The sequence below is a fragment of the Chenopodium quinoa genome, unplaced genomic scaffold (genome assembly GCF_001683475.1).
Source record: "Chenopodium quinoa cultivar QQ74 unplaced genomic scaffold, ASM168347v1, whole genome shotgun sequence".
Taxonomy (NCBI): Eukaryota; Viridiplantae; Streptophyta; class Magnoliopsida; order Caryophyllales; family Amaranthaceae; genus Chenopodium; species Chenopodium quinoa.
Genome location: NW_018742980.1, coordinates 269,332 through 291,494, shown reverse-complemented (window position 1 = coordinate 291,494; position 22,163 = coordinate 269,332). Strand labels below are relative to the sequence as shown.

Here is a 22,163-nt window from a genome sequence, read left to right as displayed (position 1 = left end):
TTTTGAAGGGGCTTCCATCGGATTTCACCAGTGGAAAGCCCCAATCTTTATTTCTTTTAAACTTTTTGTTTCTTAGGTTATAATAATGTCTCCCTCGAAAGAAAGGATCTATCTCCTTCGAAAGACAAGGTTTTTTTGATCTCCTTCGAAAGACAAGATTTTATTCGTGTTTAATTTGGTCTTTAGTTGTGCGGGGCTACGATTGATTATGGCTCGGATTCAGGTTACGAAATCAGCACAAGAATTTTCTTTCTCACAAAATTGCGAAGCGACGACGGATCCACTCAAAAAGTTGTATGAGACAACGAATCGAGAATATGCCGAATTGTTATATTTATGTATTTGGATTCTTAGCCCTTCCCAGATTAATTCTTGTTTGATTTATTTAAATTCGTTTTTATTATCGTTAATTGTCAATTGTAGATGACGTATGGTTTCAATTATTAATGAAATTTAGTGTCCTTTAGGACTTTTTTCAATTCAAAAAAAAATGAATTTGAACCTATATGAATATATGAAAATCATGTTCATTTTTAATGTACTAAACGTTCATAATATTTTAAACGTGTTCATTTGTTTACGTGTTTATTTTTTGGTACTAAATGTTCATTTTATATAATGTATTCACATATTTTTATAAAATGTTCATTTTATTAGGTATGGTTTAGCTATTCTATGATTGTATGATAAATGTTCATTTGTACTATACTAAATGTTCTTTTTTTTTTTTTTTTTTTTTGACATGTCATTTTTTATTACTAAATGTTCATTTTTTGACGTGTTCATTTTTTTATTACTAAATGATCATTTTATTTTGAAGTGTTAAAATTTTTTTTTTACTAAATGTTCATTTGTAAGGTCGTGGTCTATCAATTTTATGATTATATGAGAATCATGTTCACTTTTAATATACTAAATAATCATTTTTCTTAACATGTTCACTTTGTAATATTAAATGTTTTTTTTTTTTTTTTTAACGTGTTCATTTTTTTAATACTAAATGTTCATTTTTTTTTCATGTTCATATTTTTTTTTTTTACTACATGTTCATATTATAGGACGTGGTGCAGCTATCCTACCTGCACCAGCGTGTAGGTAAGACTTTTGGATCCAGAGGACTGTGGAAGGATAATCATTCTGGACTAGATCCATCACATTAATATATACTTTGTATTAGTAACTAATAAAGCCATATTTCCTATTCCTTGGCTTACTAAAACTCTAAAAGGCCCATAGAGTTATACATAGTTTTGAGTCCATAAATTTAAGTATCTAAAATATTGATTACATGACGAGGTTAATAGTTTCAATTTTCAAATCATATCTACACAATATGAAAAGAAAAAATTCCATCAAATTAAATCACCAACTGCTAATTGCAAATCCTTCATAGTCTTCTTCTGAGGCTAAAAAAAAAAAGAGAACCTTTGCGCATTTACGTAACACTTCAAAATGAAATGAGATGAAAACTAAATATTCATATCTCTATATGTTATATAAAAAAAATTCCAAACAATTTTAAAATTCATCGTATTTAGTCATTGAGTCATTAGGCCAGCAAGAGGTGGAGGAGCTTAAGCTTTGAAGCCATACTTCATCTGCAATGGTTGAGGCATTCGATTCTTTGTTCCGATGCCATGACCAATGAGCTTTATTACCATCCAACAATCTTAACCGTCCATGTCCAAAGCTTGCTTCTCTATACTTTGAGATTGATGGCGCAGGATCCTCAAACCTACATATAAAATTGTAAATAGCATGAATCAAATTTAAGTTGAGTTATGCACTTAAATATTAGATAATAAGATAAATTAATGATCAAAGTTATACATTGATCTGACAAACATTACAATACATACTGACGTATTAACTATAGTTAGGAACAAAAGTGAAGTTGCATGAGAATATACTTACATTAAAGCAAGGCCTTCTCTATTTCCTCCGTCACCGATTGTAATATAAATAGGACCACACGGATCAGCCTGGTTGTTATAAACCCTTGTCTACACAAATCAATAAAATTTAATCAAATTATTAATCAAAACGTGTTCAAATAAATACACAAATCTATCAAAAGAAGTTTATTTTAGGTATGATTATTTGAGTGTTTAAACTTAAATTAATGAAGAAATTAAAGATATATGAAGTGATGACTTACAAAACGTTCATAGGCATGGACATGACCCGAAAAGACCACATCAACTCTAGTTTTATACAACAATTCTTCCATAGCTTGCCTCATCTCCTCTCCTTCGCCTTTATGAGCAGTATTTGAGTTGTACCATGGTGCATGAAGCAACACTATGACCCATGGTGTCTTAGCCCTATCAATTTTAGCCAAGTCGATTTGTAGCCACGCGTATTGGGCTGAGTTAGCATCATAGTCCGTGTATGACCCAAGCATTATGATGTGAGCTCCGGTTACATCAAACGAGTAGTAAAGGTTTGAGGAGGATCCACTCTCCTCGTAGGGCATACACCATCTTGCGTTGTATGCCCTAAAGGAGTCGGCCACAAAGGGTATGAACTCAACCTCATGGTTTCCCTCGGTTACCATCATAGGTCGTTGGCTCGCGTAAGGCTCAATTAAACGTCCGAAGGTGTCCCAAAGTGGTTGTTGGGTATCGGCATAAGAGAGGTCACCCGGTAGTAAAAATACATCGTAGTCATTTTGGCCAATATGTTCCAATGTTGATTTTGTCCACTCAGTCTGACCGAGATCTCCTGTATTTTTTTTTAAGGAATGGTATACAAGAAGTTAGAATAAAGTCTAGATCCCCTGTATATAGGATGAGAACATCAAAGTAACAAATGTAAAATGAGGATTAAATAATTAGCACATTCAAATTTGATAAGTACATGTGTATTGCTTATAGATGTTAAGTATTTATTATAAGTCTTCTTGTTTGCTAATATTAAACTTAGGAGTTAGGAATCTTCCAATTTAGTTTTTCCTTAAAAGAAATAAAAATAAGCACAAATGAAAAAAAAAAAAAAAGATGTTAATGTAATATGTGGAGTACTAGAAGAAAATAGAACTGTATATCTTCTTGTTTTTTTTCTCATATCTTTCTTAAAGAGTCTGAGTTGATCCATACCTTATTAATATTTCGTCTCTATAGAAATGTTATACGAAGTATGTAACATTAGCATATTAAATAACTAATGTTGAGTTCGCAAAAAGTTATAGTGTCTGTTTCATATTACTCTAGATATCAATAGCTTGTAAAACCATGATTTCAAAAGGTTGAATTGGATCATGATAAATGAGATGATATGAAAGCATCACTTTACCATAACTAACAAACCATCTAACATGGAGTATCAAACTTTACTAAATTTCACATAAAGGCATGCATCTAAAAAATGTACATACGTTACGTATGTAGTAAACCAGAAGATTAGGAGTTTAGATAGCACATATTTTTTGACTAAAATTATAGCGTGCCGTTTAGATAAAATTCTGTTGTATAAACTTCTATTTTTGGGGGGTTGACGACAACAAGATTTATGCTTAAAGTTTAAAATGGAAAATGGTGGATCCAGTGGTACTTTGACAACCAGAAAGAAAGGCCAAACAGAAACCCACTTTAAGCAAAATATTGTTCATATTGCCAAACATTAGAAAACAAAACGCCAAGCCCAATTTGTTAACTGGGATAGGAAGTTATGCCGTAAAGTGAAACCCAAGTACTACTAATAGACAACGTCTTCTACATACTCACTTTCATTTTTCTTACCATTAAAAATAAAAAAAATAAAAATATAAAAAAAATAAAAAAAAATACTCACTTTCACTTTCATTTTTTTATATAGCCACAGGTATACAGGGTGTCCATCTCGAGTGTAAGGCTCTATTCACATCACCTTATTTTTGTTAAACTGAAATAAATTTTACTGAACTGAAATATTTTTGCTGAATTGAAATTAATTTTACTAAACTGAAATTATTTTTACTAAACTAAAATTATTTTTCCTGATTCTCTATTATATTTATTCTAATTAGTGGCTACACTTAAAATGGTTATGATTAAAAGTCATTTATAACTAGCTTATTATGAGTGAAGGTACGTAGAAAGATGGTGATAAGTCTTCTTGATTGAAATCTCACACTCATAAGAGAATAATTTAATTTTATACAATCACACTTTTAAGAGTATGCATCATTAAATGTAATTTAATTTACCTATCAAGCATAATGTTTTTGGATCATTGAGTTTGGCAAAAGCTACACATACAATTGTTGTTTGTGTTCCCTACATACAATTTTAATATGTCATATTTTTATTGATTAGAATAATGGACCCAAGTTTTATTAAATTCAATTTATTTTTAACTTCTAATTTTCTCCCCTCTTTTGATGATGTGTCAAATTTCTAATGGTATTATATGTAGGGACAACATACAATGGTTGTATGTATATCAGCTTTCATAATATAATTAATCAAATCTATGTTACCATCTTCAATACCTTAGCATATGTTCATCTTTAAACAATATAATAATTAAACACAATTTTTTTTTTAATTATTGTATAATCATATTGTAATAGTAAATAATAAAAAAAAATTAATTACAAAAGCAAAATCTGGCACCGATTAAGATAAAATGTTTAACTAAATGTCGCTAAAAAAATACAAATTAAAAAAATTACTTCTTTTATATTACAGATATATAATCTGTAGTTAAATTCGAACTTGGTTTAAAAAAAAAGAGGGTTTTATGATATGTCTTTCTTTTTGTTTTGTTTTTTTTCTTATTTTTTTTTGGAAAGGACCTTTTAATTTTAAGGGAAAATTGGCCACAATGACACCACCTATTGACAAGGTGCGTAGAATAGCACCACCTATTCGTTAAATATTATATAGCGCAACCTATTGTCTTGGGTGCATAAAATGACATTATTGACACCGGAGGCCGGAGATTCCAACGGAAAACTAAAAATTTGTTTTTTTATTTTTATTTTTATTTCTCTCTTTATGTTAATTCCTTTATTAATTTTTTTTACAACCTCACGTGACTACCTTTTTTCATTGTGGAAGGTGGAAAAGTTCAAGTGGAGTATAGTGAATCAAAGAAAGAATACCAAAAGTCACGTGGGGTATAAATTAATTTTATATAAAAAAAAGTGAAATAAAAAAATTAAATAAATTTTTACTTTTCCGGTGAAATCTCCGACCTCCGGTGTCAATAATGTCATTTTATGCACCCAAGACAATAGATTGTGCTATATAGTATTTAACGAATAGGTGGTGCTATTCTACGCACCTCGTCAATAGGTGGTGTCATTGTGGCCAATTTTTCCTTATTTTAATGACTTATACTTCGTATAAAAGATGTATGAATAATTTTTACTCGTATAAAAAAGCATGAATAATTGAGCATTACGTCTTAATAATGAGCTACATAATCATAGAATAAAATAAATTTTTTTTGAAAAGGAATAATAACCATTATTTTGCACTACATGTAAGCCACACATTGGAAAAAATTGAATGGCACACATATATCCCACGTAACCAAATTTTAAAAATTAGCACAAAAAGAATTGGAGAAGAAAAAAAAAAAATGCAACAAAAGAAAATAAATAACTTACCAACAACGACAAACTCGATGGGAAAAGAGGATGGAGGAGTTTTGAAGGAAAACTCGGGCTGTTTTTTGCTACATCGATAATAATAAGTTGTGTTAGGCTTCAATGGTCCTATCACAACATTGTGTATTCTTCCCGAACTATACAAAAAATAATGGTACGTCTTGTGATCTCCTTTTGCATACGACTCATATTCTCCCGACTTTGTTCCATATTCTACTATTGATGGTGCCATTCCTTTGCCTTCCGTTATCCATGACACCATCATTCGATCTTTTCCTACCAGAGATATATGCACCTAACACACATATTGAAATTCTATTAGTTTGTGATAAATTATATTATAAAGTTGGTAATGGGTGACAGTTAAAATGTTAGCCTAGACCATTATAACTTTAGGAATATAGGGTACAATAAAAGTTGTCGAAAGACTTAAGATTGTCTCAACTTTCAATTGACTATACGGGTTTGCCTAAACCCATCCCAAATATGGTCGGGTTTGTTATAACAACTATTATATATGAATTCGAAAGAGATAAATGATGAACCTGTTGGGGATCTGAAGTGGAGCGCTTGTGGGGAGTAAGGATAATGTTCCGAGCTGGTGGCCGGACAAATTTGGCGGAAGATGCCGCAAGTGGTCGAGGGGTGAAGGAGAGGAAAAGAAAGGAGTTGAGGAGGAGGGAAAGGAGTAAATTTGTGCACCAAGTCTTTGGTGTCGCCATTCTTTGAGGCAAAAATGGGTTTATGTTGGTTGATTTGAGGGTATGTGTAAAATGTACATATATTTATGTTGTTGAGTTGTATTGTGGTGGGATTCTAATGACGTGAAGCAAGTCTAATCAATATATGAAAATGACATGTTATTGATCAACATATTTAACAGAAAATATAATTCAAAGACAGTTGAAATGGACCATCTTATTCATAACTATGTATAGATCGAGGTATCTAAGCATCTAGCTTCGACATTTTCATGTACAAGTTTTCAATTTATTCTTCAAGTAGCATAAGCTTTCTAAGCTTTAATTGCTTAATTAAATTATGAAAAGGAAGATACATGCATGCATTGTCCCAAAATTAAAAATAGCGTAAGCTAGCTTGTATGATCAAATACAAGTAATCCATAAGGACCGTAGCACATGATGAATTTATCACACTAATTAATTTCAGTACTAAAATGTAGCAATTATTACATAAAACAATAATATACTTCACTTAATTATTTTGAAAAGACATTCTTTCAAAAAAAAAATTATTTTGAAAAGACAGAAATTATGAAAGAGGAGCGTAAAACTACCTCATCTTTAACACTTTTTCCTTTTTTTAAAAAAATATATATATATATATGCAACAAGAGCTTTAGTGATACAATAATTTTTTCCCTTTTTTTTAGGGTGAAATTATACGTATGTAGTAGAAATGTAAAATAAAAAGATACGTGAGTATAAGAAATAAAATGGATATAGTAAGAGATAATGAGAGAAAATCCAATGATAAAATATGTTTTCAATAATAAAGAACAAAATATGAATGAATTAGACTAAAATATATGATGGCATTTATTTCAATAATAAAAGAAAAAAAAAACTTACAAAAAAAATACAAAAAAAAAGGGAAAAAACAAACTAAGGGAGTAATTTTAAAAATCTCGTCATTGGCAAATCTCATTTTGATGATTATTGCTCATTTAATAATAAAATGAGCAAAAAATATAACAATGAATGCACTTTGCAACTTGCACCTAAATTTATATAAGAACTTTCAAATAAACTAAGGTTCATAGCTAATTCTAGTATGTTATTATGTATTATATATAGTAATTAATTTCCCTTCAAAAATATATAGTAATTAATTAGTACACGATTGTGGTAGAAATAGCTTGATTGATTATCTCATGACTTCACCAAGAGCATTGTATCTCTACCACATGAATCTATATTGAAAGTAAACTACATATTATTGATAACCTCTTTGCATCAAGGATGTAAAAAGATAATCAACGCAAATAAAATATCCTAGCTAGAGCATGCCGACATGCATAAGTTTAAATAGCAATGTTCTTGAAAGCGAGATTTATTTTGTTTTATTTTGCTATTTTGTTTAAGCAAATGTTCCATTTAAAGTACAAAGTACTCCGTAGTAATAACAATTTTTTGTAATACTTCGTGGTAGAGCAAATATGGAATTTGTGTGTTATTGTATGTATTTCATTAGTACTTTTTTACGTCATTATAATAAAGTCAACATAATAGTGAAAAACTGAATGTGCCATTCGCATATACTTGCATAAATTTAGCCTTGTCCATGTATACTCTTGATATAATTTTCTTTGATTGCTTGCACAAAATAATTTCAAATGGAATATAAGGATAAAGTTAGGATATTCTCACATTGTCATAACAATTATCAATAATTAGTCTGAATAAAGTCAACTTAAATGGAAATTAATCAATAATTAGGCTGAGATGATGCCACCTACCTTGTCGGAAACGAGGATACTGATCCAAAGACTGAAATTCTTCAAGTTTATTGCATTTAAATAATAATGGTCGGCCTTTTGCAATTTTGTTTATTTAAATTAAAAATAATATCATTTTGTTAACACACATATATACACTTTATTTTCTACTCTTAAAAGTCATATCAATAATAACGTAGCACGAGCGGGTATTATCCTTAGAATTTTATTTTTTAAAATAAAAACTCATAGACCCCTTTTTTTTTTTTATAAAAAAAAAAAAAAAAAAAAAAATCAAGTTTAAGTGTCACCAATCTTGACATTGGTATAGCTTGGTATAAAATTAAAGTTATATTTATTTTTGCATTAGAATTTTGAGTATAATTTTTTATAAAATTCAATACAATAACTCTTTATAAAATTTAATAACAAGCATGCATTGTACGGGACTTAAACTAGTTATTCACCAAGTATGATTGTTTTTACACATTTTTTTTTTGTCTTCATATAAAAAAAATAAAAAATAAAAATAAAATCTATTTTTGTTGAATTCTACATAATATTCAACCTTTTGTTTTATTTGTTTTACCTACATGCTATATATAAATTAGAGAGCTTCAAAAATGATATTCTACATTTAGCAAACATACAATTATTTTCTAGTTCTGCAAAGGTGTTTGAATTGTCTGCATTCAAATAACTAATTTTTTCTGCATATAAAAATCAGATAAATATAACGCAACTTCAATTTGAATATTCATAAAATATCTAGGTACGTATGTAAGACTGTAAGAGACACTTTCCTCCGCGTATGAAACACAACAAGAAGTGGAGCCCGCGCACATAGAGTTTGGCTACGGCAGGAAGTTGCGAGAGCATGGCAAGATTGTAGCACTTACAATTAAACGGTTGTCGACGTAACAAATATTTATTGCACCCTACATTACCAAAGCCACACTACACATACATCTCCTCTCACATACTTCGTCTATAAATACATACTATTTTTCATCATAAATCAATCAAATCACATTCCCTTTTTATTTCATATTCTTACATTATTGTTAAGAGATTATAATTAAGATAATTTCTGTAATAAAAATCTTAATTAATGGCAAATGCTAATGTATTATTAGTACAATTCTTAGCCGTCATTTGGGGTGCATTTTCCGGTGAAGTGACAGCGTACACCCGTCCACCACCACGAGAAGCACTGTTGATACCGTCGGACAATTCTTATGGCTCCACCACTCCTCAGCAGGTATACACCGCACCCCGGCCCCTATTCTTTTTTCCTCCGTCTTGCATGTTTTGACGAATACATTCATATAATTAAATTTTGTGTTGAATATTTATGGTGTGTATTAGCAAATGGGGTTATAAAATAAAAGTTTGAATTTCCTTACTTAATGATGTTTAATTGTGGAGAATTAAATTAATTTAAAGTTTATGTTACATCAATTAAGCTAGGCAACATCAAATTGTTAAGTGTGTACTTTTACAATCTACATAAAGATGAAAACATGTATAATAATGTAATTATGAACACAGAATTAAGTGGTAAACTGAATTTCCCATACCTTTTTCTGTAAAAGCCTGTAAAGTTATTGTTTGGTTGATAAAAATGGTCAAGTAATCAAATAAGTTGGGATATACGCCAATATATAAAACAAAATTCTGAGATATTTTGGAGTGTGTAACAACAAAAATAATTGTACTTTTTTGAGAAAATAATTTATATGTGATATATTCAGCTTTATGTAATTATTGGTCAAAATACTCAAAACAATCTCCTATCTATTCTCATTCTACCGCTCCATTATATTAAAATACTATCAAAAGTCTAATTTCTAATTCATAAAATTTTATTTTATTTTAAATTATGTTATAGAATTTTCCGAACATTTCAAAATAATACCCCATTGGCCCGTATACATAAATCACGAGCTTAAATATAATCTGTAGGGCGTGGTTATGGTAATAAAAGCTGTGCACAAAGGCGTACAAGTAAATCCTGGAATCAAAGTCTAAATGGGAGTATATATGAAGAAATCTATTTTGAGCATAATTAGCAGTATAAAACCTGGAATCAAGGTTAATGTGAAACGCAAAATTTGAGGCAAATACATGCACTACTCTCTGTTGTTTGAGATTGGATAAACTAACGAATACGTGTCCTTGAATTATTACACTCTTCTGCTGGCATAGTCTGCTAGATCCTTTATTGCACATTTTTTAGTGTCACACGAAAGTTACAGGTCACAACTCACCGCAAACTTAGTCTACAACCAGTTGGATTTCATGGTTTAAATTTACAATTATTGTTGGTGTCTAGGTTCACTCAAATGCATTAAAAAAAGTGCTATTGTGAATAGTGTAAAATATGCATACAGTATATGTTTAACTTGACAATTTATGTGTGTCAAATCCACACAATTCAATTATATATAGGGATTTTATCTCATTAGACTATAATTTAATCAACTTAATTAATTGATACTTATGATATTGCTAAATGCTAATAATGTATATATGATCACATTTTGAAAATTTGACTAACAATTAGTGACAAGAAATCAAAGATTACTAAAAATGTCATAAACCTTTAATCCTAAGCGTATCTCGCATTAAATTACACCCCTATATATATGCATTATATACGAAGTATGCTAGAAATGTTTGTTAAGACCGGAATTTTACCTTTAATTTAATGGTTCATTAGTAAAAGTTAATTATTGAAGAAACGTGAAATCGAGTTTTCAATTAAAAAGTACCTTGCGAGTTTTGTGCATGCCTAAAAATAAAAAAATAATAATAAAAAAAAAAAAAAAACCCTCTAGCTATTATCCTTAATTTGTACCATCGGTATTTTTGTAATTGTTTTGTGGCATCAGAAATTTCTGAATTTGTTGTAAATATACATTATTATACCAAAAAAAAAAAAAAAATCTTGGATTTCTTTCAAAAAAAAAAAAAAAATCTTGGATCTAATGGAACCCTAATTGGTATATGTTGTATTATTGTTGTTGCTTGTTAATTGTATAGGTGCATATCTCCAAGGTGGGAACAGACCAAATGAGAATAACATGGATCACTCGTGATACAGCGCCATCTAAAGTAGACTATGGTCTCTCATCTGGTGCATATAATAATTCTGTTGATGGGAGTGCTTCAACCTACAAGTATCTTTTGTACAAGTCCAGCCAAATCCACGAGGCCGTCGTTGGCCCTCTGGAGCCTAATACGGTCTACTACTACCGTTGTAGTGAAGAAGCTTCTCGCGAGTTCAGTTTTAAGACTGCCCCTGCTCAATTGCCCATCAATTTTGTTGTTGTAGGTACATTATTCTTATCACATTATTTATGTACAAGTATTTTTCTTCTTTACCCAAAAACAATGAAATCTAATCAATATTTGTAACAATTGACGTATATAGGTGATTTTGGGCAAACGGGGTGGACAGAATCAACACTCCAACACATATCACAAGCGAAGTATGACATGCTCTTACTACCAGGAGACTTATCTTATGCAGACTTTTGGCAACCTTATTGGGACTCATTTGGCCGCTTAGTGGAACCCTTGGCTAGCCAAAGGCCTTGGATGGTGACCCAAGGAAACCACGAGGTTGAAAAGATGCCGGTAGTCCATAAAACTCCCTTTACTGCCTACAATGCTCGATGGCACATGCCTTTCGAGGAGAGTGGATCTACTTCCAATCTATACTATTCCTTTGATGTTGCTAGTGAGGTTCATGTCATCATGCTTGGGTCCTATACCGAATTTGATCAAGGCTCGAGCCAATATACATGGCTTGAGGGTGACTTGAAGAAGATCGACAGGAAGAAGACACCGTGGGTTGTGGTGCTATTTCATGCACCCTGGTACAATACCAATGAGGCTCACTCGGGTGAGTATGAATCAGTAGCAATGAAACAGGCCATGGAGCAATTACTTTACGATGCAAGGGTTGATGTTGCTTTTGCTGGCCATGTACACGCTTATGAGCGCTTTGTAAGTCAATTTTTCTCTTATTTTCCATTATACTTGTATGTTTTATTTATAAACACGACATTATTTGACATAGAACTAGTATTATACTCGTCCAACAATCTTAGTTTTATCGACCTACAAAGTTTTAAACTTGATTATTTGGCCATGTTTAGGTCTTGTTGAGTTTGAAATAATTGAAAATTAACATGTTTAATGACTTACTAATTAGCTATCATACTCCATACAATATTGGATTAATATGTTCTTTGTTCATCTTTAATGATGTTTTCACTTCAATTTTAATGGCTGAACAGGCTCGTGTTTACAACGGAACAGCAAACAAGTGTGGTCCTGTGTACATCACTATAGGGGATGGAGGCAATCGTGAAGGCCTTGCCACAAAGTAATTTCCTAATTATATCTTAATTTATGCTTATATGCTCTTCTCATTACCTATTTAAATAACTACTTATATATTCTTGAAGAAGATAGAAAGTCAATCATCTATAACAAAATTCATGTTTTGGAATCAAATCACGGTTAGCCAAGAATATCTTTAACTTTGTCCTTATCAAACGACAAGCTAGAAACTATATTATGAACCCTTTTGATGAACTAATTATCTAAGACATATGCATGGTGTTTTGTTCAAGCATGCTACTCTGGATAAAAGAGTGCAATGTCTATTGTACACTTGGGTCGCCTATAAAAGGCAGTTAAGGCGGCACAACTTAATGGTCCAAGTAACTTATGCAGTCATGCACGCTATATATGTACACTATCAAATATATGTGTATATAGTTATATTTATGATAGATCTAGTATTTTGCCATTTCCTTTTGCTTTTTGGTGATGGCATTTAACTTTTCCACAGGTATACCGTTTCAAAGCCAGACATCTCCCTTTTTAGAGAAGCAAGTTTTGGGCATGGACAATTACAAGTTGTCAACTCAACCCATGCTCAATGGACATGGCATAGGAATGAAGATGATCAGCCTATAACATCCGATTCAGTTTGGTTGACTAGCCTTATTTCTGATCCAGATTGTAAACTTTAGTAATTAGGTTAGGCTTTAGACACATTGAAAAAATGCTACACATTTATTTGTATTACTCCGTATTTAATTTGTTAGCGTAAATATAGGAGGATGACACCATAATTAAACTTGGGATTTATCGCTTCACTTTTTCCTTAATTGAAAGAGTAATTGCAATTAAATATTTGTTTACTACTTTTTGCTCAAAAGAGCACGAAATTAAGGAGATAACGAACTAATAGCAAGGGATATGACACTTGCATGCATGGGGGATTACTCAATAGAGAAGAAATTTCAAGTTTACAAGTAATAAAACTATGTTCGAATAATGGTCGATCATGCACTAATTAAGAAATTTTTCTTAAGATAAGACTTCTGTTTTGTTTACATTTTCTATGTAAATAAATACTCGTAAATATAAATATATAAAACAAATAACTATCAATTGGCCAATTCGTTCAATCAAATTGGGAAAAAAAAAAAATAGAAAATGCTTTCACTTCCTTGTACCCTTAGTACTCCATATAAAATTAAACTACTACTTTTATACTCAGCATGAAAGCGTTAAGCCCTTGCCACGTTTTACAAACTTTCTTTCTTTTTTACTTTTTCTTCCTTCTTTCTATAATTTATACAAATATATCAAGTATTATTTATACTTCGTATTTATTTAATATTCAAACGTCTTTGGTGTGTGAATGTAGTATTTTGTACTAATATAATGCTATTACCCATCTCTCTTTATCTCTTCTTCATTTTCCTTAGTTTTCTTTGGTGTGAATCATCTATACACAAAGTAATTATCTAAATTATTTTTTCTTCAAGGTGAGCTAAATCTATGTGAGATTCAAATGGCCTGGTAAAAACTTTTACAAGCAAAGGGATTATAATTAAAGAAATTGATGAATGTTGATGGAAATGATAAATAATTAGGTAGAAATTTAAATTTGTACTACTAAGGATGGGATCAAGCTCGGTCCATATGTATATGTTTGCACACCTACCCCTCGTGCCATTGCAAGTGTATCTGTGTATGAATGTACATACCTTAGAAATAGTAGTAAGCTCAACAACATAAACACTTAGCATAAGATTAAACTAGATGTTTAAGCGGATCATGTATCTTAATTACGTTGTAATTTCAAAAATAGCTTCTTTTTATGCTTTATAACATAACGAATACAAATGCACATAATTGTTTTAGAGAAAAAAGTATTTCACCAACAAATGAAAACTCCTAAACATCGAATAGGAGAAATAGATTCATTCAACCCGACTTTACCATTTATATGTGGAAATTACACACATTCCATAGTCTAAAAAACAATTAAAAACATGCTAGATTTCCTTAAAAATGCCTAAAGTCATTTATCTTGCATTTCTACGTATTGAACACTTTCTTCCTCTCACGAAACATAAGAAGTGGACCCCACCTATAAAAATAACGTAGTTTAGCTACGTATGAATTAAAGTTGTGAAAGCATTGCATTAAAGTTGTAGCACTACTTCATACGAGTAGATGATTTTGGACGTAACAAATATATATACCACATTTCTGACATTTGCACCATAACCTTTGTTAACTTACTACGCATTTTTATTCCTTTTGATGATCTTATTTATACGCCTTCTTATCAAATATCAAACAAAATATATTTCATTTCATATACAAGATGCGTGGTAACAAGATGATATCTTCCATGTCAATGGCAAATGCGAGCCTTTTAATGGCAATCTCAGCCATCATTTGGGCTGCCTTTAACAGTGATGTGGCGTCAAACATCCGTCCACCACCACAAGAAACACGCTCAATTACAACGGATTCTCATAGTTCCACAACTCCTCAGCAGGTAATTAACTTAATTCCATTCTTCTAATTTTTTTTCCATCTTGGTTTCGAATTTTTAGTTTTGTTGATGGTTGGGGTGATTGGGTGTTAAATTGGTTATGGTACATGTTAATGTATCTAATTAATACTTGGAGTCTTGGAAATTTCCTTCGCAATATAATGATGCTTAAATTTAGAGCAAACAATCCTTAACCTTACTAAACTCATCCCTAAGTCACTGATAGAAATTCAATCCTTCCCAAAAACTGAACTTAAATAGCCCGAATTCACCCCAATTAAAATTAAACCATTCGTATATATAAGTGTGTACTAACAATTTAAAGAGCACTATTTTTGTTATTAATTAATAAGTACGGAGTAACAGTTTGGAAAATCCAAATAAATTTGGCTTTACATGCTATTTTTTGAGGGAATTTGGCATTACATACATTATTGGAAAGTCTTCTAAGGCCATTCTTACATGGGAAATTAAATAGTAATTCTCATTAATTTTTTGCTTGTAGATTTTCTCACCTTATTAATTAATTACAGAACTAACATCAAATATATTCATTGAAGATGATGTTTGAATGCATGAAATTCGCCCAAGTACATGCTGTCTCTGTTGTTTACGATTGGATAATCTAAGACGTGGTCATCGTATTAATTCGTTACATTTGGCATATTATTTTCGAGTCTTAAATTCTTTATTGCACATGTACATTTGGAAGGGATCATGAAACTTACAGGTCAACCCTACACACTACATGTACAAGTCAACGACCAGGTGGGTTTTGACGGTGTATTTTGTACTTTAATTTAAACAAATGAGTTATTCATGTCATGTACTCATGTATAGTTGTGAATTATTAGTAGTAGGATGATAATTATCCAATTCAGTTGAATTGACTTGTTAAATATGTGCATATTCAATTTCTCATCTTAAATTCACGTATTTAAAATCAAATGTATGAGTAATGTTCAGATAATAAATAAATTTTTAAAAAAGGTCGGTTTAAGCTAAATTCAAATAATTTCTCTACGTATATAGTTATTTTCATATATACTTGTATATTCCTCGTGGAAATAGAGAAATAATATAACGATCAAATATAGTTCATTCTGGCAAGGCTTGGCTAACTTGAATTTAAATCCTTAACCAATATCTCAATAAATATTGATAAATGGTGAGACGAAGACACCACGAGTGGCGGCGTGATACTTTGTTGAGATGGAGTGGCGAGTGTGGCCAAAGACTCCAGGAGAAGTGTATTGTTTTATTGAAGGACCTTAATAATAAGACATTAGCTAGTTAATTATCAATGGTGGTGGCGGTGTATATATTTCTATGCTTTTGATTTCGCGTCGGTTGATTCTTATACTGTATTTATGTCTTTGTAGTCTTTCTTGTTTTGCTTTGCTTGTCTTAGGATGGGATCATCGGAGCTATGTTCCTCTCAAAAAATACATACTAATAGAGTTGGTGTAAACAACGATCATTTACTGGACATATTTTATAAGGTGAAGAACAAATATACGAAGTATAAGCTAATTGATGTAACTTTATATTTATAGGTACATATCTCCACGGTGGGAAGAGACCATATGAGAATATCATGGATAACTAAAAAACCAGCTCCATCTAAAGTAGAGTATGGCATGTCATCTGGAGAATATGATAGTTCTGCCATTGGAAGTTGTACAAGTTATAGATATTTCCTCTACAAGTCTGGCCATATCCACGAGGTAGTCATTGGCCCCCTCAACCCTAATACGGTTTATTATTATCGTTGTAGTGGTCATTCGTCTCGCGAGTTCAATTTTAAGACTACACCACCTCAGTTGCCCCTCAAATTTATTGTTATAGGTATATTTCTACGCCTTTATATGCTTACGTTTGTGTATAACCTTTAATATGAATGTGGGGTGTGGCCTAAAAAAAGATGAGCCAAATTCGAGATTATAGTTGCTAGGCTTGGCTTGTAACATTTGCATTCTAGCTCGAGACGAGTATTGGGCCTCTTTTAGCTTCAAGTTAAACTCGTTTTAATTTAATATTCTACTTTAATTTATAGATACTTATATGGTACAATCCTAAAACTAATTGAAATTTTCAAAGACTTGTAACAATAAAATTAATTTCATTATAAGTATTGGAGTAATAAAGAACTTGCATGACTTTGCTTGATTCATTAAATCTATAGCCAAGCTCAAATAGCTTGGCGAGCCAATTAGTCTCATTTAAAGCATCCACAATGCAAAAATTGCACGATATTTAATTTCTCTCTTTCTTACCCCTTAGATTTTTCTGATCTTAACTTCGCATTAATGTCGAGTAATTTCATATTAACTCTCTACATTGATAATTTTCTATGTTTTCCACCTCACTTTTCACTGTCTTTACTCTTAATCCATCCCAATTCGTAAATTTTGTACGCCATGCTAGACTAGCCCAAAATATTTTTTTTTTTTTTTTTTTTTTTTTTTTACCATTGTTAGATTTATTTCACTACTTATCATGGTGGTTAAATAATGTATGCATCAATATAAATAATACAGGTGATTTAGGACAGACAAAGTGGACAGAATCAACACTCCAACACATATCACAAGTAGAGTACGATATGCTCTTACTACCGGGAGACTTATCCTATGCAGACTTTTGGCAACCTTATTGGGACTCATTTGGCCGCCTCGTGGAACCTTTGGCTAGCCAAAGGCCTTGGATGGTGACCATTGGCAACCACGAGGTTGAAAAGATACCGATAATCCATCCAACTCCCTTCACCTCCTACAATGCTCGATGGCACATGCCTTTCGAGGAGAGTGAGTCTCCCTCGAACCTATATTATTCCTTTGATGTGGCAAGTGAGGTTCATGTCATCATGCTTGGGTCCTATACCGACTTTGATCAAGGCTCGAGCCAATATACATGGCTTGAGGGTGACTTGAAGAAAGTCAACAGAAAGAAGACATCGTGGGTTGTTGTGGTTTTGCACGCGCCATGGTACAATTCCAACATGGCTCACGTCGGAGAGTATGAATCAGTGGATATGAGAAAGGCCATGGAACAATTACTCTATGATGCAAGGGTTGATATTGTTTTTGCTGGGCATGTGCATGCTTATGAAAGATTTGTAAGTGAAATTTTTTTCAATTCAGTAAAATTAAGTTCAGATCAGTAAAAATAATTTCACTTCATTAAAAATAATTTCAATTCCGTAAAAATAATTTAAGTTCAACAAAAAACGATTTCAGTTTAGTAAAAATAAGGTGAAGTGACAAAGCCTTAATATCAGGTAGTTTGACATAGAACAAGTTTAAAACTAGTCATCCAAAACATATACTTCGTATTAATCTATCTACATGATAAAAGGTCACAACTTAATTTTGCAACGTTTAGGATGGTATCGAATTTGAAAGAGATGGAAGAGATTAATTCGATCCCTAAGTGTTATGGAGTATATTAATCTCATTTTAAGAGATCAATGTATCATGATTCATGAACGAACATAGTTGTAAAATTGATTGGTTATGTCAATTATGTCTATGACAAATTGACAAGACAAGTTATTTATTTCTAATGATGTTTACATCTTCACTTTGATTGTTAAACAGACTAGAGTTTATGATGGAAAAGCTAACAAGTGTGGCCCTATGCATATCACTATAGGGGATGGAGGCAATCGAGAAGGACTTGCCAGAAAGTAATTTTCTCTTAACCTTTATCTCAATTTATATGAATATGTATATATTTCTCATTACCATGCATGAGATATCTTATTACTTTTTTAAAATAGAGTTTGTTATGTTTGAAGGACTGATTCATTTACGAAAGTTTGTGTTTTTAAGAATCCACTCACAGCGAGTAAAGAAGGATTACTTGGATACACTTTAAAAAGTACATTTTTCGGGTGTTAATTGATTGATACCTATGCACACTAAGCTATGCCTTGATGTATATATACTAATTTCGTTTAAATTATTTGCAATGATTTAACATAAAGTGTGAATAGAAAATGTCTAATCGTTGCAAATAATTTAAAACGGAGGTAGTATATTCTTGGATTTTTATTTCAGAGTAGATGTGCTAACACTACTGATATATGAGGTGGATTTTTGCAAACACTTAATGTGAATAAGTATTGTGTCTTGATCTTCGATACCACCCTTAAAGAATGCATTTAGAAAAAAGAGTGCATCTTCTTACAACTAGCTCAATTACAAACTTAAGATTTTTCTCTAGATTTATTTGTAAATTTGTGTAAATGGAGTATATATGAGTTTGCCTTGTTAAGCTTATGGTTAATTAATTTTAATTACATAATATTCACAGATTTATGGATCCAAAGCCAGAGATCTCCATTTACAGAGAAGCAAGTTTTGGGCATGGACAATTACAAGTTGTCAACTCAACCCATGCTCAGTGGACATGGCATAGAAATGAGGATAATCTGCCTAAAGCAGATGATTCAGTTTGGTTGACCAGCCTTATTTCTGATCTAGATTGTAAACCACAGTAATTAGGTTAGATGTATATAAGATCATAGATAAATTGTTGCACATATTAAATATGTTTCATATTTGATTTAATTTGATTTGTTTGTGTATATATATATATATGAAGCTAACTTGTTAAAAAGGTATTTGTGATTACTTCTAATTAGAAAGAAAACTGTAGATTTTATTTTATTTCATTTTTTGCAAAATTTCAATTTTGATATAAACGTATAAAGTGTAATGGTAGTGACACTAACATCGCTTAAATTAGTTAAGCGTAAGAACGTAGTACGACTAGTACCCCTATGTCCCATGACAGACATTCCTTAATTTTTCATATACGCTAAACAAATCAACTAAAATGGTATGAAAGGATTATAACTAATTAACTATACAAGTCTACAATTTATCTTTGTTTTGTAATGCAGAATTGCAGAGTAATATATATGCTAACTAGATTAGTGCTCGTGCAATGCACGGCAATAATAATCTTTATTTCCATAATTAGTTTGTGATATAATATAAAAATGAGAAAACTCTTGTGGAATAAGCAAATGTAATGCATATAAGAAAAAAGAAATAATAAGACAAAAAATTTTAAAACTACAATTGAGAAATAAAAAAAAATATATATTATTTTTGATTAGTTGTGTTAAAATTTAAAAATAGTATACATTATATTACATTAATGATGCAAGTTATTCCCAATAAAACTATCAATGTAAATGTCGTATGAATTTTTATTAATGAATTAATTTAGTTCAAAAAAAGAATACTATACATTGTACTTCCAAAAAATAAGCTAAGTAGAATTTTATTTTATTTTTTAAAAAAAAAATAAAAAAAATTAAAGCTCACATCATATATATTGTATTGGCGGGAAATTTTTTAATGATAGCTTGACATAGGTCCAAAAATTATCGATGTAAGCATGACTTGTTTTAGTAATAGTTAATAGATTTTTTGAGTAGAAAAAAAGTTATAAGTTGGTAAAAGTATTACAGAAATATTTAAAAGAGAACTAACTTAATTATTATTATTTCATAAGATTTCAAATCAACACCACGAATAGAAATGTTTTTTTTTCCATTAAACCCCACTATTGTATAACTATATAATAGTAATTTAAAAATATTGTATTTTTGGCTCCAGTATTTTATACTCTACTCCACCATATTTCAATAACCTTCTAAATCATAGCTTATTCTTCCTTAATTAAAAGGTCTCAAAATCTAGTGTAACTATTTAAAGTAAATAGAACACAAAATAAAAAAAAAAAAAAGGAATACAATTATTATAAAGATAATACGAAGTATTAAAGATTATGAATAATCTAATATCATATCATATCACTAATAAATAAAGTCGGTATAGGTCACGAGACAGGGACACTTGGCATTCCAGTTTTTCGCCAAGTGTTGTGCCACGTAGGCGACAAATAGGTATTATTTATGACACATATGATGCTAATAATCGAATTTTGGACAGATTTTTGAAGATAAAAATATTGTATAGAGTTTTATTATCTATACACTACTAATATTTCATATATAGAAAATTAATCATAACTTTTAATAAAAATTTAATAACCCAATTCTATTTCCATCATTAAATTCATTTTAAAAAGTTTTTTTAAAATAAGATCTATTTATAATATACTTAAAATAATAGAGAATTAGTAAAAATAAGTTTTCATCGGTAAAAATACTTTTAATTTAGTAAAAATAATTTAAGTATGATATCGCATGTCTAAATATATATCCTGCATTATCAAAAGTGATTACATGACTGTATTATTCAAGCCAAAAGGTTTATCCTAAAATTTAATAAACAACCTGGACATCGCCCGGGGCACAAAACTAGTCACTAATATATAAAGCCGGTCTCGCAGGCAGGCCACGAGACATCGACATTTTACATTCCAGTTTCTCGCCAATTGTCGAGCCACATAGGTGACAAATAGGTATTATTGTGACACATAGGATGCTAAGTAAACCAATTTTGGATAGATTTTTTTAAGATAAAAATATTGTATAGTGTTTTATTATCGATATACTTCTAATATTTCATATATATACAAAATTAATTATAGCTTTTAATAAATATCTTATAACTCATTACTATTTCCATCATAAAATTCGTTTTAAAAAAGTTCTTTAAAATGAGATCCATTTATAATATATTTAAATAAAAAGTAGAAAATCAATAAAAATAAATTTTAATCAGAAAAAATAATTTTAATTTGGTAAAAATACTTTCAGTTCACTAGAAATAATTTAAGCGCAATAAAAAAATATCAAATTAATAATAACATAGATTTCTTTTTACAAATAAAACTACAAAAAGTACACTATTATATAAATAAGCGATATGATATATGTCTAAATATTTTACATTATCAAAAGTGGCTATATGATCGTATTTAACATTCAAGCTAAAAAGTTTAGGACAATTCGGGCATCGCCTAGACACAAAACTAGTATATATATAACGGGGAGTTTTTTCCCGAGATTTTAGAGTGATTTTTATTTTAAAAAATTATTAGAGCGTCACGTAATATTAATATTTTTAAAATGCTGCAATAGGATTATACCACGTAAGATTAGTTAACGTGCCATGTATGATTATAAATTATAGTGATAGCCAATAAATAATTCTATTGGCAAACAAAATTGGCGAATGAGATTTTAAATTTAAAATTAATTAAATACGAAATATTATCTTTTGATAATAAAATTTTTATCTAATATT

The 22,163-nt window shown here is 30.4% G+C and overlaps 3 protein-coding genes across 3 annotated transcripts; 2 read left to right on the top strand and 1 right to left on the bottom strand.

Annotated features, from left to right (window-relative positions):
* Positions 1–830: 830 nt before the first annotated feature.
* Positions 831–6,479, bottom strand: LOC110729328 (purple acid phosphatase 22-like). Its single transcript, XM_021909061.1, has 5 exons — positions 6,142–6,479; positions 5,597–5,891; positions 2,159–2,724; positions 1,915–2,003; positions 831–1,735 (listed from the first exon to the last, which is right to left on the bottom strand). The coding sequence occupies exons 1-5, from the start codon at positions 6,316–6,318 to the stop codon at positions 1,519–1,521; spliced, it is 1,344 nt and encodes a 447-aa protein (XP_021764753.1). The 5' UTR covers positions 6,319–6,479; the 3' UTR covers positions 831–1,518.
* A 2,540-nt stretch (positions 6,480–9,019) lies between these two features.
* On the top strand, positions 9,020–13,634 carry LOC110729327 (probable purple acid phosphatase 20). The gene is made up of 5 exons (XM_021909059.1): positions 9,020–9,315; positions 11,100–11,391; positions 11,491–12,068; positions 12,362–12,450; positions 12,922–13,634. Exons 1-5 carry the CDS (start codon positions 9,166–9,168, stop codon positions 13,103–13,105), a joined length of 1,293 nt encoding a protein of 430 aa, XP_021764751.1. The 5' UTR covers positions 9,020–9,165; the 3' UTR covers positions 13,106–13,634.
* A 584-nt stretch (positions 13,635–14,218) lies between these two features.
* LOC110729326 (probable purple acid phosphatase 20) lies at positions 14,219–19,604 on the top strand. Its single transcript, XM_021909058.1, has 5 exons — positions 14,219–14,934; positions 16,488–16,779; positions 17,472–18,049; positions 18,531–18,619; positions 19,249–19,604. The coding sequence occupies exons 1-5, from the start codon at positions 14,758–14,760 to the stop codon at positions 19,433–19,435; spliced, it is 1,323 nt and encodes a 440-aa protein (XP_021764750.1). The 5' UTR covers positions 14,219–14,757; the 3' UTR covers positions 19,436–19,604.
* Positions 19,605–22,163: the final 2,559 nt, after the last annotated feature.

Excerpts from the sequence above, each read along its gene's own strand:
- LOC110729327 (XM_021909059.1), top strand. The coding sequence starts at position 9,166 with ATGGCAAATGCTAATGTATTATTAGTACAATTCTTAGCCGTCATTTGG. Across the intron at positions 11,392-11,490 it reads CATCAATTTTGTTGTTGTAG|GTGATTTTGGGCAAACGGGG; the intron begins GTACATTATTCT and ends TGACGTATATAG. Across the intron at positions 12,451-12,921 it reads CGTGAAGGCCTTGCCACAAA|GTATACCGTTTCAAAGCCAG; the intron begins GTAATTTCCTAA and ends ACTTTTCCACAG.
- LOC110729326 (XM_021909058.1), top strand. The coding sequence starts at position 14,758 with ATGCGTGGTAACAAGATGATATCTTCCATGTCAATGGCAAATGCGAGC. Across the intron at positions 16,780-17,471 it reads CCTCAAATTTATTGTTATAG|GTGATTTAGGACAGACAAAG; the intron begins GTATATTTCTAC and ends TAAATAATACAG. Across the intron at positions 18,620-19,248 it reads CGAGAAGGACTTGCCAGAAA|ATTTATGGATCCAAAGCCAG; the intron begins GTAATTTTCTCT and ends TAATATTCACAG.
- LOC110729328 (XM_021909061.1), bottom strand. The coding sequence starts at position 6,318 with ATGGCGACACCAAAGACTTGGTGCACAAATTTACTCCTTTCCCTCCTC. Across the intron at positions 5,892-6,141 it reads CCACTTCAGATCCCCAACAG|GTGCATATATCTCTGGTAGG; the intron begins GTTCATCATTTA and ends TATGTGTGTTAG. Across the intron at positions 2,004-2,158 it reads TCCATGCCTATGAACGTTTT|ACAAGGGTTTATAACAACCA; the intron begins GTAAGTCATCAC and ends TGATTTGTGTAG.